We start from the raw sequence: 20,007 nt of genomic DNA, 5'->3' as shown, positions 1-20,007 counted from the left end.
TTCTGGAGGTGCCAGTGGTTGAGATGCGGGATGGCTCTGTGGCCTCCGTGTGTTTGGTTTTTTGGCCCTCCCAGGTATTCTGGGAGCCCCCTGATAGCCTTTCATAAATTCCTTTCCTGCTCAAATTAGCTAAAGCTGTTTCCTATTTGCCTAAAGCTAAGATTCATGGCTGATATTTTGACTCATCACCCCCATATGACATTGTCGACTGTTCCAATGTGTCTTTGTCCCCGTGTGATTGCAAGCTGGCGACATCCCACCTCATCTCCATCACCCCAGTGCCCAGCCTAGTGCAAAGTAATGCAGAGCAGATCCTCAACGAATTGCTAATTCGTTAATTTGCAAATGAATTACTTAATCGATGAAAAAAGTTTCCTCTGAAAATCTCAGTCCATAAAGTAACAGCAGATGACATCGGGATGTTTCCAGTGGCTGAGGAGAAGCATGGCCCATTTTGGTTATCCTTTTATTCGTATTTCTCATAGAAGACAAGTGCAGTCACAGAGAGTTCCATAGTGTTTAATTAAATATATGACTGTAACACACATCGGATACTTATAATACACTTAGCAGCATTGCAAAATGTTTGTAATGCATGTGGAAGTACACAGTCAAATCAGAGACTTTCGGTGTAGTGAACAATGGATATTTTAAAGAATAACCCCGAAGAGAAACAACGGGACTGGCAGAAATGCCATCTGATCTCCATCATTCCAGCTGTCTGATCACATATGCTCACTGCCTTCCTGACCAATTCTAAGTCTTGTAGCCTCTCTACAAATGCTCTGAAAACACAAGCATGCACATCTGAAACAGCCCACACTTGGCTTTTCTGAAGCAAATTCCCCTGGAAATGAGAATGAAGGGAGAGGCAAAGGCTGGTAGAAAGTCAGTCGAATAAGCCAGGGTGCCCTAGATTCAGACATGGTTGTTTAATTGACCAAATTACTTATCAGTTTTCTTTTCATTTCACGCCATATAGAACTAGCAGTTTGCATCTCTGATTTATGCACTGTCTCTGACCAGGAGTTTTTCTTTCTTAATGAAATCCCAAAGTGGGCTGGTCAGAACAAATTTGTAATCTTACATTATACAGTATATAATCAAGCGTTAGCAGCAGTTATGATTATAAGAGTATGATACATAGATTTTACATACCTCCGGTAACAGACAGACATTCACACACTGAATTCAAATGATAATCTATGCTAACAGGATTTTAAAGCTGGAGGGACCTTGATCTTCCTTGAGACCTATCCGCTCCTTTCTTTGAGAGATTGTTTATTTACGTGAGGGATACAAACTTACAGCTTCCAGTCCTGACTTAACATGTAAGGTTGAGTAACTTACCTGTCCTGTCTGTGTCCCCATTTTCACACAAGGCAAAGATAATAATGGTAAGTACTTCATAGGACCTCTGTGAATAAGATGCAAGAGAGCTAGGCTGGGCGTGAGGTTTCCTGTGATGACCTCTTCCTCGAGACTTGGCTCACGTTTCTACAGAAGGTAAATAACCCACCTCTGCCTGGTGGAAGATGTCTTCTGCCCACACGCCAGGCAGATTCTGCTTTTCTTCCACAAAGATGTGTACCACTCTTGTGGCATTTTCCCTGCCTGTCTTCCAGCAGGGAGCTTTGAACATGCCTCCATGACCGCATTTTGTGTTATAATGATTTGTTTGCAAGCTACCTTTCATTAGATTTTTCACTTTGTGAGGGCAGGGTCCCAACCTTGTTTGTCTTAGACCTCCCAGCCTACCACTGTGGTTGGCACAGAGCAAGCTTTCCATAAATACTTGTCAAGAAAACGGAAGGGGTAACGCTTACAGAGGTGCTTTGAAAAATCACAGAAGTGCTGAGCAAATCTAAGGGATTATGGGACTATAGTCATTGCTAGTGATTCTGAGAAAAGCACTGGAAGGTACAACACTGAACTAGTCTGATTATCATTAGGTCTCTCAGCCAACAGATAAGGTCTATTAGTCCACTCTTTAAAACTCACTTCACAGACATCACAAAATAAAACCAAAAAGAAAATTTTAAAAATTAAAAGCACTTAATCTCCCACCAAACAAATTAAAAACACAACAAAGAGAAAAGGCAAAACATAAATGACAACAATGAGGACAAACTCCCAAACAACAATATCAATCCTGGACAGATGTCCTTCTTGATCTGTGTACACCTGGAGTGGCGATGGGGATGGTATGGGGGCTTGTGTAGAGGCATCAGCTGCACTGCCTTGAGCTGAGACTGCTTCGCTGCCTTGATTTGGCTTGAGACAGCCTTTAAAAATTTATCTGGACCAAGAAATGCAAGAGGACCCATGTTAGATGTTCTCTATATCTTCGGGAAAATGGCCACAGTCGGCTCACTCACTGCATGGGCTTGTAATTCCTTCTCCCTGAAGTTTTGTGGCAACATTCATGGTGATAGAAATCAGGATGGTGGATGGATTTGGGTTGGGAAGTCTCTACACATATAGAAACATTATTTCCTGGCTCACGGCTCGAACGCACCAGTGTCCTGAGTCAGTAACAGGTTCTTCCATCATCAATGGATGCCCCTGGGTGGGAGGAGCAAGTGGATCGTGCTCTTGATAACTAAAAATAGAAATTCCAGGCTTCTAGTTGATTCTCTCTTGAGCACTTTTTCAGAAAAATGGAATAAAATGGTCTTTGTGGCTTCGTCTTACCTTCTCCACTTTTTGTAGACATGGCTGGCCATGGTGCCTCATATGTCATGAGGCCATTCCTCCCGCCCCCTGTCTTCCTTGTAGCCTTTTCAGTTCGGGTGACCATAGGTCCCCATTTGCCTGGGACTGTCCTGGTTTACGCTTGTTGTCCTGGAGTGATTATTTATAACTTCCCCTTTCACTTGCAAAAGTGACCCAGTTTGGACAATACACTATACAGTCACCCTGTTCTAAGTGAGGTCTGTTCTAAGTGAGGTCTGGCTCGAGAGTGGGACAGTCCCTAGTTAAGAGGAAGGCACATGACTTGGAGGAGATGCAGTTAGACTCCTGGGCAGCAAATCTTGATTCTATTCCTTGCTGAGTGGGGAGCATGGATAAGCTAATTTAAGCCACAGTTTCATCATCTGTAACATAGAGAATGATACTAATCGCACCCACCTCCCAGGATTATTGTGAGGACGCAGTGTGAAGATGTGTAGAGCACGTAGAATAGCATTGTGTACATAGTGATTCCTGATAATGGTATCTCTTATTCTAATTCTCCTCTCCTTCTTTCTTCCGTTGCTCCCTTTTGCCCTCCCCACCCTTCCATCTTTTCCTCCACCCTTTCTTTCACGCTTTTCTGCTTTTTTTCCTTTCTGAAATAAATGAATCATTGCATTGCCTGAAGCAGAATGCCCCTGCCTCCTGTCTCTTGCCACTGAAGCAGGGAGGTGTGGTCGAAACACTGTTTCAGAATCCTGTGGACCATGTCGAGGGGCTGCTTTCATTTTGTCTTCTTTGTGCTGTGAGCGAGAGTGGGACTCGGTTATCTTTGTTCATCATGATGGTTCTGGCCATCGATTTCTTGCAATTCACTGGTTTTGGTAGAAGCTGGACATGGTGACATAGGCTTCTTCTTGACTTGATCCCAAGGAAGTGAGGATGGACTGCCCCTGGGCAGCAGGGTTCAATGTCAGGGTTCCGGGTTGGAATGGAAACAGAGGGGGCAGGGTGCTGTTTGTAGTTCCAGGGCCAAGCAGCAGGTCTTGGTACAGGAGAGGCCCATTCTTGCCACCTTCCTTGCAATCTGGGGACCTGGAGAAGGGGAGCCCAGGGGCATCACACACACTGATGTTCCCAGCCAGGCACCTGAATGACGACTCTCCTTTGAAAGATTTTGGGCTGATGCCTACATGCTCGGAGGGCCAGTTGGGGCCCTGCATACCCCCTCCGAGCCTCTGCTTCTCAGACTCCTCTAGCTGTGGAGGAAGAGGATCTTGCAGAAAGCCTTCTGCTTCGTCTCTAGCTTGAATGCCATCCACCTTATGAATCTGGCAGTCCAGGAAACTTTCAGGATTGAAACTCACATTCAAATTCTGCACAAAAAAAAAAAAAAAAAGAGAGAGAGGCATTAAGACTGCACCAGAGAGACACATCAGCAAATGTTCTGTTCAGGAAAAGAGCTCAAGAACTTTCCAACAGGGGTTTACCAGGGTATGTCAGAGAATTACCCACATGTTCTGGTTGACTCTTTGCCTCTGGAGGTGCTGTGATACTTCAGGGTCTGAAGTATCCCTTGGGAAGTCTGGGAAATTCTGAGACTTGTATTTCATTTTAGTTTCCCACCTCCAGGAACCTGCAGCTGGAATCTTATGAGGGACCCTAGTTATGTGATACACGAAAGACAGACACTTGAGGTTCAGCCATTCCTCATCCTGCAACGTCATTGGCAGCAACTCCTCTGCTCTGATTTTGGTGGAAGTGAGACATACTTTCAAAGTTACACAGGGAAATTGCTTTAGGGTGGTACTTTAGAAACTGGCTGCTGGGATGCCTCTGACATAGTGATGGAAGCACCAGACGCACTCACTTTTTTTGGTTTCTTGCACAGTTGTTCCAGAGTCTTCTTATGATCAGGGAGACTGGGCCATATGATAGGCTTGATTCTGAAATAAAAGGACGTTGAAGATGTAATGAATGGTGGAGGGAGCAGGCACAGTAGACCTTCCCACTTACTCTGAGCCAGGAGTCAGAAAAGCAGATTTCTAGCCTTGGCTCTGTCACAACTAGGTGGGTGATCTTGGACAAGTGACTTGCTTTCTCTGGGCCTCAGAGTCCCACCAGTCCATGGAGGGGTTGGACCAGAGACCATTGTCACTGATCTACTCTGTGAACCAGACAACAATGATACACCCCTGGCCAAGAGCCCTGGAGAAAAGGAACAATAAGTCTTGGCAATGATGTAGTTATGAAACTAAAATCTGATCTGTTCATCTACTCCCCAAAATAGGCTTTGTCATCTTTCTTTTCTCATCATTGGCAGCAACTCCTCTGCTCTCATTTTGGTGGAAGTGAGACATACTTTCAAAGTTACACAGGGAAATTGCTTTAGGGTGGTACTTTAGAAACTGGAGTATCTTGAGGGGCGGCGGGTATGTGACCCTGCTTTGAGGGCATCTTCCTAAAACATTAATAACTCTACTGAAGTGTGTCTAAATGATGAAACAAGCGTGGCCCTATCATGGGGTGGAATGCAAAAGTCTCATGAATTTGTGTGCTGAAAGCTAAGACCTCAGAAACATTCTGCATTTACAAATGGGTCCCTCCAGCTGCCCAGGCATTCTGGGAGGATGGCTCTTACCCACTGAGGACACTTGGGAGGAAAGGTTTGAGGGGAAGGATTTGCCCTATGCTCAGTTTATATATTTTTACCTCTTGTGAAATTAACTATGGAAATTCATCAGTGCCTGAGGATGAAGAGGGATATAGGGCCCTGCAATTCCTGAAATGCCTTACTCCCCTTTGCAGTTTTCTCATCATTAAACAGGACTAGAGCTCTGACTGTCTGGAATCCCACATCAACACTCTCTTGATTAGTTAAAGAAATTCACCTTTTTTCCCACAACACACAGGCCAGAACGAGCATCAGAGCCACAGAGAAGAAACTCAGAATGATGATAATTAGTAAAACAGGATCCATCTCCCCTGGAAGGCAAGGACAGATCTTGGTTAGCAATCATGAAGCGTGCCGTGGGGGAGACCTTCAGGATGCTTTGAGTTTATTTAGTAACTTGGGCCCATTTATTATTTCGTGAAAGTTGCTTTTCAGTAAACAGGATGATGTACTAGCTTTTATGGGGGAATTTGGGCTTCAGTAAGTGACAGTGTTGCTGACACAGCCTCTGTTCACTGGTGCTGAATAGAAACGTGGAGACAGAGTTTTGGGTGAAATAGAAAAGAGTAGCTTTTATTGCTTTGCCAAGCAAATGGGGCCACAGCGGGCTAATGCCCTCAAGACTACGTGACCCACCCTGGAGGGGGTAGTGAGGAGTCTTAGAGTGTTCAAGGAGCAGGGCGTAGCCAGCTTGTGGACATTCTTCTGATTGGTTGGTGGGGAGGAAATGGGGAGTCAGCATCATCAACCTTCTGGTTCAAAACAGTCTAGGGTCTACGTTCTTGTGGTCAGCAGTTTTCATCTGGTAGGGGGGTGTTTCCTGTTAAAAGCAACTTAGGAATGTGTGTCAGGCCTTTATCTGTATCTCTCAGGGAACCATGAGTTCGGTGGCAGATGTGGCGGATTTATAATCTATAAATTGTTACCAGTTCCCCAGCCCAATAGCTATTCTTTGTTTCTACACCTTCACATTTCTCAATCATTAACTCTTGAGTCAGCCTTTCACTTCAAAAGACAAGGACACCGGAGCTTGTACACGGTTTCAGCACCGACTTAGGTGACCAGGTCCAGAACATCTGTCACTTGGAATTTAAAAGTGACCTAACATTAAAGACAGCAGCACCCCCTGCCTAACTTCCACCACCAAGAGAGAGAAGCTGAGCAGAGGAATGATGAGAGATGCTCTACCCTGCAGCCTCAGCAATTCCTAGGGTAAGGACGGGAGGCTGGTGCAGCAGAGCTGTTCCGTGCATCCCCCAAAGGGAAGGTATATGTGGGGTGCTCTGGGTCCCCAGTGGTCTGCCTGAGCTATGCCCTTTGGTTCTTCTGGCTGTTCTCAGTTCCTAGACCCCCAGGATATCTTCATTATTCTAGAAAAGGAGACATGGGAAAGCCACACCAGCCTACCCATCTGCCACTCTCTATGGTATTCCCTAGAGGGACTTGGCGGGACCGGCCATTGGGATCCCAGTCTGAATTGGTCAACTAGAGGTAGTGGGTGGGAATTTTGTTCAGAACTAGTGGCTCCCAGGAGTGCCCAGGACAGTAAAGTCCAGACAGCCTACATCAGCTGATCAGTGACTAAGAGCCCTACTCCCACCCCTTCTTCGTTCTTCACAAAAGGGGCAAAGATGGCAGGTCATTTTTCAAAGAAAGTGTAAGAATGCCCTCTGGGGAGTCCTAACTTGTGGGTTTGTTTCATCTCTCTGGCTCTCACTGTCTCTCACAGACTTTGACATGCAAAGCACTATGGGGGTGGGGGGGAACAGACTCCAGTCACTTCTCACCTGGGTCATTGGTCTCTGGAGTTCTGAAGTGGAAACTTGGGCTCCATTCACTCCAGAAGCCTTCAAAATAGTTGGTGTTAGGGATGGACCGAACTTTAATCTCATACATTGCATTGGGTTGTAGCTTTCTCTGTAGGAGCATCAGCTTTGTACTGGATAAATTCATGTGCTGAAGAGCAAAAAAAGGCCACTACATTTTTAAGGTGGAAAAAGAGGCGGTGCTCACATCTCCCAAATCATTTCAAGTTGAGTGTCTTTAGTCATGTGGGCACTCTCTGGAGGTTCTCTCATATTTGTGAGCAAAAGGAGCTCTGACGTGGAGGGGTTGGAAGCAGAATTGGGGCAGGGTGTGTGAGCTCACAAACAATGCTGCAAGTGGTCAAGGAGGGCAGTGATAAAATGGGTCCTTTTCTTTATTCATGTGAGTTGGGTTCTCCCAGTCAGGGAGGGTATAAATCACTCCCAGGCTCCCGCCTTCCTTTCCACACTCTAATCTCTTCTTTTTCTTTCCCTCCCATTTCACATCCCATGGAGAGATGAAAGGGAATGGTAAGGTTAGTGAGCAAGAATCATTTTCCTCTGGAAAGATATAATTCTACATTGTGAATAGCAATATAGAGACAGAGTCTCTCCAATAATGTGTGTCATCCTTAGGAGGAAAAAGTACTCTATCAATTTGATGGGTAAAAAGTAATACCTATGGTTATGTACATTTAGATTTATTTGATTATTAGTTTTTTATACTTATTGAAATTATATATTTTCTATTTTGTGAGACATTTCCAACTTTCTTGCTAATTTTTCTATTGTCATATTTGTCCTTTTCTTAATGATTCATAAGACCTTTTTATATTTTAAGAATATTAACCATCTGTCAGTTGTATGTGTGGTAATTTAAGCCCAATTTCTTTTTTTTTTTTGCGGTACGTGGGCCTCTCACTGTTGTGGCCTCTCCCGTTGCGGAGCACAGGCTCCGGACGCACAGGCTCAGCGGCCACGGCTCACGGGCCCAGTCGCTCCGCGGCATGTGGGATCTTCCCGGACCAGGGCACGAACCCGTGTCCCCTGCATCGGCGGGCGGACTCTCAACCACTGCACCCCCAGGGAAGCCCTATTAAGATATTTTTATATACATCTTCATAAATTTTATAACGTATAAATGTAGTTGACCTACATACCATCCAATCATTTTCATTTTTTTCCTGACGGTAGGCTACCTCATGCATTAATTCTTTCACATACTTCTTTTGTAAGTGCGATGTATTAAATGTCACCTCAAAGTCATTTGCTCCCTTGCGATAGACGACTCTTATGTCAAAAGGAGCCTCAGGTTTAACTGAAAAGGAAAAAGAAATGAAGTCATTCTATAGGGTAGTCAAGGAAATAATTATAATTTTTAAAGTTCATCTACTCTGAAAATCACATTCCTATTCTGGGTCAGTAAAAACCATTTCTTCTTCTTCCTGGTTCAAAGCCTGACTACATTTCCCAGCCTCCCTTGCAGTTGGGTGTGTTCTTGTGAAGGATGTGGGTGGAAGTGATGTGCACCGCCTCCCTTCCTGGCCCAGAAACCCCACATGTGTGACCCCATGCTCGGTCCCCTTCTGCCACTTGGAGCCATATGTTGAAGAGAGTGGAGCCCCAGGATGGAGGAGTCCTGAATGTTGCTTGAAGGAGCACCACCCACAGGTTAGAAACACCCATTTTGGCTCTTACATGAGCAAGAAATAAACTTATGGTGGTGGAGATATATGTTTTAGGGCGTATTGGTTACAGTAGCTAGTGCTAATTTTACGCAGAAAACATATTCTCTTCTCCTTTTGAGTACTAGAGGACTTGTTCCTAACTAGCCCCGAAGCAGGAGAATTTGAACTTTGAGTCTTCATTATTCCGCTAAAACTGGGGGCCTTACACCTCATCTCAGTTACATGGAAACTGGGGATCTGCATCCTGGCCCTGCCTCGTAACTTCTGGTGTAACTGCAGGTTGCCTGCTCCTTCAGTCTTGTTTGCTTTAGCTCTAAACTCCTCTCTGGCTTCTTCCTCCTGCCTACCTGCCTAGGATCAGAGGCACCATATATGAAATACTGTGGGAGGGAGAGAGGTATTATTTCAGGCAGAACAAACCCAGAGAAAGGTACTGAAATCTTACGAGCACATGTGTGTCAGGACACCTCCCACCCTTGACTTGGGGTTTCCCTGTCTTGACCTCTTTGCTGTTCTTTCACTAAAGCCTGGGAACTTAGTTGTCTAGGGATGGGACAGCCACTTGTTTGCATGGCTGATCTCAGACAGAGATTGGGAGATGCATAGGTTAAAATCTAACCTAAACCTATTGTTAGTGAGGGAGTGTTCATCACAACTTCACACAGTAGACTGAGCTGGATTCCAGGCTATATGATCTGGGCTTTAAGACTGACTTGCTGACCCAGTAAAATGAGCTCATGTGGTGAAGTTTGGCCCCCTTGTCATAATCACTTGCTCGTAGTGGTGGCTGCCTAAATGTCTCCTGCCTTGATTCCCCCAGAGGTACTGAAAAAGAAGAAGTGCTTCTTTCTTTACCATTGGATGTCTTCTGCAAGGGGAAGTTTACCCTTTTTTTACCCTTAGATGCACTATAAACAGGGAAGATACCCCAAAGGGAAGCAGGAGGAAAGGTAGTGGGTGTAGAGGAACAGACCAACAGAGAAGACTGTCAGTCCTTTGACACCAGCCAAGCCAGTTTCTACCTGCCATTCAAGGAAATGATTAAGATTCACATTCTCAACAAAACCTTTGACACTGAATCCCTTGCTGCATCCCCATCTCCCAAGGCCTCTCAAAAATGGAAGAATTCAGGGAAGAACAGACTGATGTTGATTACATACTTACTAAGTGCCAAGCTCTTAACTTATGCCATCTTGCATCAACACTCACTCATTACCAGTATACTGATGAGGAAACTGAGTCTGAGGGGTTAATTAGCTAAGTTCAGCCCCCATAGGATGAGTTAATAAGATGTAAATCCAATTCTGTCTGATCCTGAGTCTCACTCTCCTTCATTTATTTATTTTTTTAAAAATTTATTTATTTATACAGTAGGTCCTTGTTGGTTATCTATTTTAAATATAGCAGTGTGTACATGTCAATCCCAAACACCCAATCTATCCCTCTCCCCTCCCCTTCCCCCCGGTAACCATAAGTTCATCCTCTAAGTTTATCCTGTGAGTCTGTTTCTGGTTTGTAAATAAGTTCATTTGTATGGAGAACAGTATGGAGGCTCCTTAAAAAACTAAACACAGAGCTACCATATGATCCAGCAATCCCACTCCTGGGCATATATCTGGAGAAAAACCTGCTTCAAAAGGATACATGCACCCCAATGTTCATTGTAGCACTGTTTACAGTAGCCAAAACGTGGAAGTAACCTAACTGTCAATTGACAGAGGAGTGGATAAAGAAGATGTGCTATATATATATATACACAATGGAATATTACTCAGCTATTAAAAAGAGTGAAATAATGCCATTTGCAGCAACATGGATGGACTTGGAGATGATCATACTAAGTGAAGTAAGCCAGACAGAGAAAGACAAATATCATATGATATCACTTATATGCAGAATCTAAAAAGTGATACAAATGAATTCTCTCTCCTTCATTGAGCTTTTATTTCTGTGCTCAGCTCTCTCCCACTGGCTTGTTCAGGCTCTCCCCACACAGGTCTTCTTCTAAACCCAATGGTACATTTGAGCAAATTAAAAAAAGGTGCTCATTCCTCAAGCAACATCTTAAAAAGTTAATTTATTCTTGGCACAACTTGAACTATTACATGAATTTACCCTGACAAGAAAAGCGGGGAGACGGAAGCTGCCCCTCCAGACTTACTGGGGACCCACACCTAAAGAAGGAGTTGTGAGTGAGGGGACTGGTGGCTGCAGGGGACCTTTGGCTCTGGGGTTTAATCAGCAGCATCTAATGTCAATTTAGTTAAATAACAGTTCTATTAATGAACTGTAGCATCAGGAACCAGAAGACGATGCTACTGGGAGACACGTCTCCACCACCGCTCATGCTGCTTGCCCAGGCGTGCTTTCCAAAGCCCCGAGGTGGCCACAGCACCCATTTGTACACCTATGCTACCAGCAGAGTGCACACCCTGTCTCTCCTCTGGTGCCTCAGAGGTGGCGGCCGGTCAGGTTTTCCATCTGCCGGGTGGTACAGAATGTGGACTTCGAAGAGCACTGGGCATATGAGATCTGGAGAGTCCGATGGGGCAGACTGCCACCAAGAGCCTGTGGGCGTGCCCTGAGTGTCCACATGCTCACGCACTAAGATGCATGTGGGCCCTCTGTGCTGGGGTGGGTTTCCGTAAGAAGGGGCTCTCCCCTGGGGCTTCAGGACTGTGTCACAGGACTGAGTCTCTGCCCTCTCTGCCTGCTCTCCGAGAGTAAATACATATTTGCAAAGTAAATGATGAACTTCTAGATACAGTGCCCTGCGCACAAACTGAACATCCATCCATAGCAGCCTAGTCTCCAAATGACCAAAACTCAGCTTGCTTGTGTCCCAATACTCAGAGATATCCTGTCGTGCCACCGCCCCTAAGCACTCACACTGGTCGTGACTAATGTCTCTTTTCTACTCTACCTCTGCTTTTTCTACAAGATGACTGTTCAAACATGGAGCTTCTGCTTTCGCCCTTTACTATATTAGTGGTACAAAACTGAGACTAGATTCCAAGTTTCTCTTTGTCACCTCTAATGAGTATTGCTCTCTTACCTTTAATTTTCTTTTAGGAGGGTGAAGGGAGGAGGTTGAGAAGAGGGAGAGACAGAGCCATAGTATTTAAAACCAGAAAGAGAATGCACCTCTTCAATCACTTTGAACAGTTTTCTCCCTACATATATGGTTTCACTTGTAAATCTCCGTAGGTAGAATGAATACAAGAAGTTAGGATTCCGTTGCACTGATATACCATAACTGGCTTAGACATTCCCCTCTACCAGGGTATCTCTGAGGTTTTGAAAAAGAACCTTTTTTACCTCAGTGTGATGAATCTGTAAGTAATGGGAAGACTTTTTGTGTCTATATTCCCAGTCTTTCTGATCATTTTATTTGCTTGGTAACCGAATGGTGAATTGGTAATTAATACTGACTTATAACCTGATAATCGAATGGATTTACTGAAATCCATGATTCATATTATTATGTATATTATATAGAACCAAGGGAGACATATATATAAATTTAGCAATTCAAATTGTACTTTTTTGGGAATATAATAATTATCACTTTTTCTGGCCAAGTGTAATATGTATATTCTACATACATATTACACTTTGTATGTATATTCTAGGCCAAATCAGATATGACTATGCATCACTCAATAGTGAGTCTCCTAGGAAGGTGTGATGGTAATTTCATGTGTCAACTTGGCTAGGCTATGGTCCCCAGTTGTTTGGCTAAATACTAATCTAAAGGTATTTTTTTTTTTTTTCTTTAAAGACATGACTAACATTTGAATCAGGACACTTTGAGTAAAATAATTACTCTCTAAAATGTGGTAAGCCTCATTCAATCAGATGAAGGCTTTAAAAGCAAACACTGAGGTTCCCTGAAGAAGAAGCAATTTTGTCTTAAGAATGCAACATAGAAATGCTGTTTGAGTTTCCAGACTGCCTGGTCTGCCCTCTGGACTCAAAACCACTATATCCACCCTTACCTGAATTTCTAGCCTTCTGGCTTGCCCTACAGATTTCAGACTTGCCAGCCCCTAAAATCATGGCAGTCAATTCCTTAAAATGAATCTCTTTTTCTCTATCTATCTATCTATCTCTCATCTATGTATCTATGTATATCCATCTATCCTATTGGCTCTGTTTCCTCTGGATAAGTCTAATACAGAAGGCATATTTACTTTTAAAAATAACTTGATAATTTTGCTAAATACACTCACAGGTAGGTATGTGGGGAGAAGATTACAAGGAATTCAGGAAAAGGTAAGGTGAGGAAGGAAAAGACGCGTGTGGGTGAAGTACAGGAGGCCCAGCTCCAGTTAGACACTTCACACAGATGAACTCTTCCTGCAATCTGTAAGTGTCAATCACCCTTTTTCATAGCTCAGTTTGAAGACCCTCAGAGTTCTCTCACAGTAAGAATAAATAGCATAAGCTTCAAACTTTCATTTCTTTTAAGAAATTATATGCATTAGAGAATTTGATATTTTCTATTGTAAATAGTTTTCATGATTTGTCTACTTTAACATACAGAAAGTTCAGACACAGATATCTGTCTTCCGATATCTGAAAAATGGTGACATACCCCCATATACAACTTCTTACCTATTTTGACTATGTTCATTTTTTTGCAAGTCATGCTTTTTCTTCCAAGCTTCACACATATTTTACTGTCTCCAATCAGTAAGAATTTCTTTGTCTTGATGAGATACATCCCTTGCAGTTTATTAAAACTCAGGCAATCTACCTCCAAAAGGGCCCCACTGTAGAAACAAAAAAGGAATTTGTCTTAATTCAAGTAGGAGTTTCTGTGTAGAAGGAATAGCGTCACATCTACTTTTCATTTGTGTGGCTTTAAATTTGTCCATAGGGTAGATGCATATTTGAGAGAGAGAGAATTAAAATAAAATAGCTTTTTGCTGCCATTATAATCAGCATTGATTTACTCAGGCATTAGATGCAATTGAACCTGAAATAGTTAAAGCATGTTCATGAAAATAATGGAAAATTCTTATCTTGTAATAACTGAATGTTAGAAGATAAGTACTTTCTTTAGGTGGGAAGGTAATTTCTTTTTTTGATATCCTGCAGGAATAAATTGAAAAAATAAAGCCTGTAAAGAAATATTGACAAAAAAAGGGTTAAAGGAAATAATAAAATAGTCTAAAGGATTATATACATAAAACCATATACACTTAATGGATAATTTGGGAATTTTCATAGGTAATTTTGGCTGAGTTCCACTTTTAACTCATCAACAGACTTTAAAATCAACCCTTCTCCCCATGTTCCTTAGATTAAATGTTCTAGGAATTGAATTCTGTCACTTCTGTGACCTCCTATTCCCAATAAAAATCAGGCTTTCAGGAAACGGAAGAAAAGAGAATGTTGCCTACTATGCGACCACATCAAAAGCTCCAAATTGTACTCTTTTTTAAAATTCCTATTTTCAAAAGAAAGTATGTTTTAGTTCCAGTAGTGGCAGAGTAGCTTATATCACACTAACCATCAACATATAATTACTAAAAACGTGGAGCAAGATATTTTTGAAAATACTATTTAAAAGCATTGGAGAAGAACCAAAAGCAGGCAGACACTAGGAGAATTTAATTCTTTAGAAAAGGGTGGATTAGATTCTTGTTTTTAGGTTGTATTTTTTTTTCGGTACGCGGGCTTCTCACCGTTGTGGCCTCTCCCGTTGCGGAGTACAGGATCCGGACGCGCAGGCTCAGCGGCCATGGCTCACGGGCCCAGCCGCTCCACGGCATGTGGGATCTTCCCGGACCGGGGCACGAACCCGCGTGCCCTGCATCGGCAGGCGGACTCTCAACCACTGCGCCACCAGAGAAGCCCTTGTTTTGTTTTATCTGAAGGCACTTCTCAGGTCACATTATGATGGGCATTTAGAATCTAACAGAAGGCCACAGTTTTACTGTCTTGAGAAGTTAGAGGACAGAGTTTCGGTTGGCCTGAGTGGCTGGGTATTTTTAAGGGAGAAAAGCCTAGAAATGAGGAAACTTTAGACAGAGAAGACACAAAGTCTGCATATAAACTCTGCTTAAATTATTATATGTCCCCTTAATTGTGCAGATGTGGAGGAAAATCCAAGGAAACCATGGCAATAGCTAGATGGCTCTAGAAGGAACTAAGAAGATATTTTTGGTGCTGCCTCAAAAGAAGAATTTGGAGATTAATCCAGCCAAGTTAACTGAGTAACAGAGTTAAAATTAACACTTGCCAGAGGAAGTTATCAGAATCCAATCAATCAATCAACAAAGCACCCTATTATCGATAGTGTCCTTCCTACATTCAAAAGCTGCTACAGGGCTTCCCTGGTGGCGCAGTGGTTGAGAGTCCGCCTGCCGATGCAGGGGACACGGGTTCGTGCCCCGGTCCAGGAAGATCCCACATGCCGCAGAGCGGCTGGGCCCGTGAGCCACGGCCGCTGAGCCTGCGCGTCCTGAGCCTGTGCTCCACAACGGGAGAGGCCACAACAGTGAGAGGCCCGCGTACCGGAAAAAAAAAAAAAAAAAAAAAAAAAAAAAAAAAAAACAACAAAAAAAAAAAAAAAAAAAAAAAAAAAAAAAAAAAGCTGCTACAAAAGAGCAGAAATAGAAAAATGTGACAAATGGTGAAGATAAAAAGCAGTCAATGGAAACTGACACCAAGAGGACCTGGATGTTGGAACTAGCAGAAAAGAACGTTTCAACAGCTTTTGTAAATATGTTAAACAAAATATGGTCATAATTATTGAATGAATGCAGAATCTTAGTGGAGAAGTGGAAACTATAAAAGAGAACAAAATGAAAATACTATAACTGACAAGTACAAATTTAAAGTTTTAAAAAATGTACTGAATGTATGGGATGGATGTAATAGCAGATAGAAGGCAGAAGAAAAGGTTGGTGAAGCTGAAGATAGATCAATAGAAATTATTTAATCTAAAACAACAGAAAGTCTTATTGACCTGTGGGACAATATCAAGGTGATAAATAAATATGCAATTAGAGTTCCAGAACAAAAAGAAAGAATTTGGCTAAAAAATATTTAAAGAAATAATGTTCTCAAATTTCCCAAATGTAGCAAAAGATATCAACTTTTAGGTTTAAAAAACTCAGCCAATCCAAGCAGGATAAATACAAAGGAAACCACACCTAGGTACATCATAGTCAAATGGCTGAAAAGCAAAGGCAAATAAGAAATCTTGAAAGCATCCAGAGAAAAGTATCACTTCTCATCAGAAATTATGTGAATGAGAAGACACTGGAATAATATATTTAAAACTCTGGAAGGGGAAAAATATGTCCACTTTGAATCCTTACACTACAAAATATTCTTCAATAATGAAGGCAAAATAAGGATATTTCCAGCTATATAAAAATTGAGATAATTTGTTTTAGGAAGTACTTTAGACCAAAGGGAGATAATAATAGGTGGAATTTCAGATCTACAGGAAGCAATTAGGTTTACCAGAATAAATAAAGAAGCCAATACATATTTTCTTCTCTTAAATTCTTTAAAGATAAAGATTGTTTAAAGCAAATACTGTAGCGTTATTGTGGCATTTACAGTATATGTAGGGACTTCCCTGGTGGTGCAGTGGTTAAGAATCCTCCTGCCAATGCAGGGGACAAAGATTGGGCTCTAGTCTGGGAAGATCCCACATGCTGTGGAGCAACTAAGCTTGTGAGCCACAACTACTGAGCCTGTGCTCTAGAGCCTGTGAGCCACAACTACTGAGCCCACGTAACACAACTACTGAAGCCCACGCCCCTAGAGCCCATGCTCCGCAACAAGAGAGGCCACTGCAATGAGAAGCCTGCACACCGCAATGAAGAGTAGCCCCCGCTCTCCACAACTAGAGAAAGCCCGTGCACAGCCATGAAGACCCCATGCAGCCAAAAAAACTCCCCCAAAACCCAATATATATAGATATAAAATATATGACAGTAGTACAAAGGGTAGAATGTGATAAGTACAATGATATTGTTGCAAGTTTCTTATATTTTACATGAAATAGTACATTAACTCTAAGAAAACTCTAAGAAATGGTTGAATATTGCAACAGTTAGAGTAATCTAAAAAGAGTGCCCAAAAGTGAAAATAAGGAAGAGATTGAATGCTGCAATAGTTCTCTTTCTTTCAAAGAAGTTCAATTTATTATTAATAAGCTTTCCTACAAAGAAAACTTTATGCCCAGATAAAGCTAGTGAATTCTATCATATATATACAAAATAGTGCCACTCCTACACAAATTCTTTCAGAAAATAGAGGAGAAATGAACGCCTCCCAACTTATTTTATGAAGTTAGCTCAAATCTGGTACAGAAAGCTGGCAAAAATATTACAGAAAAGAAATTTACAAATGAATGTTCCTCAAGAAAATGTCAATACATTGAATATTAACACATAATGATAAAGTGGGGTGCATGCAGGAAATCAAGGTAGGTTCAACAATCAAAGATCAATCAATACAATTCACCACATGAACAGAATAAAAGGCATAAATAATCTGATCAACTCAAGTGATTAGAAAAAGCATATGACAAAATTCAACATCCATTTATGATAAAACTCTCAGCAGACACATCCTCAACCTGATAAAAGGCATTTACAAAAGGTCTATAGTTAATAACATACCTAATGGTGAACTAGTGAACAGTTTTCTCCTAAGGTAAGGACAAGGCAGGAATATCTATTTTTCACAGTTTTTATTCAACAGTGCACTGGAGGTTCTAGCCGGTGCATAAGGCAAGAGAAACAAATAAAAATCACCAGTTTGAAAAGAAAGAAAATAAGACTTTCTTTACTTGCAGGCATGTTTGTTCACATGGAAAACTATAAAGGCTCTCCAACACAATCACAGGAACGAATATAGTAAATTCACTAAGGTCGGTATACAAAAGTCAATTATATTTCTATAGACTAGTGTCCAAAAATTGGAAAATAAATTTAAAAAGTAATAGCTCCACTTATGATAGCAATAAAAACATAAAATGCTTAGAAATAAAATTAATAAAAGATGTTTAAGGCCTTTGCAATGGAAATTACAAAACATTCCTGAGAGGTATTAAAGGAGATCTAAATAAATAGAGAGCTGCATTCATGGATTAGCAAACTCAGGGCTGAAAAATGGAAATTTCCCCCAAATTGGTGTATGTAATTTTAATCAAAATCTCAGCAGGATTTAAAATAAGTCGGCAAGCTGATTCCAAAATTTATGTGGAGGGCTTCCCTGGTGGCGCAGTGGTTGAGAGTCCTCCTGCCGATGCAGGGGACACGGGTTCATGCCCCGGTCCAGGAAGATCCCACATGCCGTGGAGCGGCTGGGCCCATGAGCCATGGCCGCTGAGCCTGCGCGTCCGGAGCCTGTGCTCTGCAACGGGAGAGGCCACAACAGCAAGAGGCCCGCATACCGCAAAAAAAAAAAAAAAAAAAAAAAAAAAAAAAAAATTATGTGGAAACCCAAAGAACTCAGAATAGTCAAAACAACTTTGAAAAAAGTAGAACAAATAAGGAGGACACAGAGCACTTGATTTCAAACTTACTATAAAGTTATGATAATCAAGACAGTTTGGCATTGGCACAATGACAGAAATATTAATCAATGGAAAACATAGAGTGTTCAGAAATAGACTCATACACATAAGGTTACTTGATTTTAAAACATGCACTCAATCAATTCAATGGAAATAAATCTTTTCAGCAAATTGTCCTGAAACAACTGAGCAAATGTGTGGAAAATATGAACCTCAATCTCACAAAAATTAATTGGATATGGAGTATAGCTCTAAATTTAAAGATTAAAACTGTAAACTGTTTAGAAGAAAACATAAGAAAATATCCTCCTAGATTTGAGTGTAGACAGACAGTCATCACACAAAAAACACTAAACATAAAAGAGAAAAATGAAATACATTGGACTTCATCAAAACGAAAACCTCCTGCTTATTAAAATATGTCATTAATAAAATGAAACGGCAAGCTACAGACTAGCAGAAAATAGTTGTAGTACATATATCTAACATCAGAATTGTATCCAGAACATATAAAGAATTCACATCCATCAATAATAAAAGGACAAATAATTCAATGAAAAAAGACAAAAGACTTTAACAGATACTTGGCAAAAGAAGACATACAAATGGCCAACTGTACCTGAAAAGCTGGCCAACGTTATTTGCTATTTGAGAAATATAAATAAAATCATGAGATACACTTTCAAAGCCAAATATTGGAAATGATGTGTAGCTCTCATACACTGCTGGTAGTAGAATGGTATAACCACTTCGGAAAACTTGTTGGGTAGTTTCTTATAACGTTAAATACACACCTACCCTGTGATACAGTAATTCACTCTGGGGTTTTTACCTCAGAGAAATGAAAATATGTACCAACAAACTGATTTGTATAAGAATGTTAATAGTAGCTAAAAAGAATAGCTTCAAACTTGAAAAAACTCAAACATCCATCAAGAAAGGATTAAAAATTTGTGATATATTTGAACAGTGGAATTAATATGCAGCAACTGAAAAGATGAGCTATGAGATAAGCATCAACATAGATAAATCTCTAAAACATTTTGTTGTGTGAAAGAAGTCAGACAGAAAAGAGTGAGCAGTGTGTTATTTCATTTATGAGAACGATCAGAAACCGGCAAAACCAAAGGGTGATAGATTTCAGAACTGTGATTGCCCACAGGAGATGAGGAAAGACTGGAAGGGGACATGAGGCATCCTTCTAGGGTGAAAGAAAGGTTCTATATCTCAACTGAGGTGATGGCAACATGTCAAACATGTTTCTCAAAACTCATTTAAGGGACTTCCCTGGTGGCGCAGTTGTTGAGAATCCACCTGCCAATGCAGGGGACATGGGTTTGATCCCTGGTCTGGGAAGATCCCACATGCTGCGGAGCAACTAAGACCGTGTGCCACAACTACTGAGCCTGCGCTCCGGAGCCCGCGAGCCACAACTACTGAAGCCCTCGTGCCTAGAGCCTGTGCTTCGCAACGAGAAGCCACCGCAATGAGAAGCCCGTGCACCGCAATGAAGAGTAGCTCCCGCTCGCCGCAACTAGCGAAAGCCCGCGCACAGCAATGAAGACCCAACGCAGTCAAAAAAAAAAAAAAAAAAAAAAAATTAAATTAAAAAAA

General features: G+C 41.6%; 1 protein-coding gene across 1 annotated transcript in view; it reads right to left on the bottom strand.

Moving 5' to 3' along the window:
- Positions 1-480: 480 nt before the first annotated feature.
- IL7R (interleukin 7 receptor) overlaps positions 481-20,007 on the bottom strand; it is a 29,529-nt gene continuing 10,002 nt past the window's right edge. The window contains exons 3-8 of the mRNA XM_024754621.1: positions 13,461-13,618; positions 8,316-8,473; positions 7,138-7,306; positions 5,568-5,661; positions 4,547-4,622; positions 481-4,052 (exon numbers count right to left, since the gene is read on the bottom strand). Coding sequence (XP_024610389.1) covers positions 3,549-4,052; positions 4,547-4,622; positions 5,568-5,661; positions 7,138-7,306; positions 8,316-8,473; positions 13,461-13,618 — 1,159 coding nt within the window. The 3' untranslated portion in view covers positions 481-3,548. The remainder of the gene's footprint in view (positions 4,053-4,546; positions 4,623-5,567; positions 5,662-7,137; positions 7,307-8,315; positions 8,474-13,460; positions 13,619-20,007) is intronic.

Source organism: Neophocaena asiaeorientalis, unplaced genomic scaffold, assembly GCF_003031525.2.
Source record: "Neophocaena asiaeorientalis asiaeorientalis breed wild unplaced genomic scaffold, Neophocaena_asiaeorientalis_V1.1 scaffold229, whole genome shotgun sequence".
NCBI lineage: Eukaryota > Metazoa > Chordata > Mammalia > Artiodactyla > Phocoenidae > Neophocaena > Neophocaena asiaeorientalis.
This window is presented reverse-complemented; position numbering and strand designations above follow the sequence as displayed.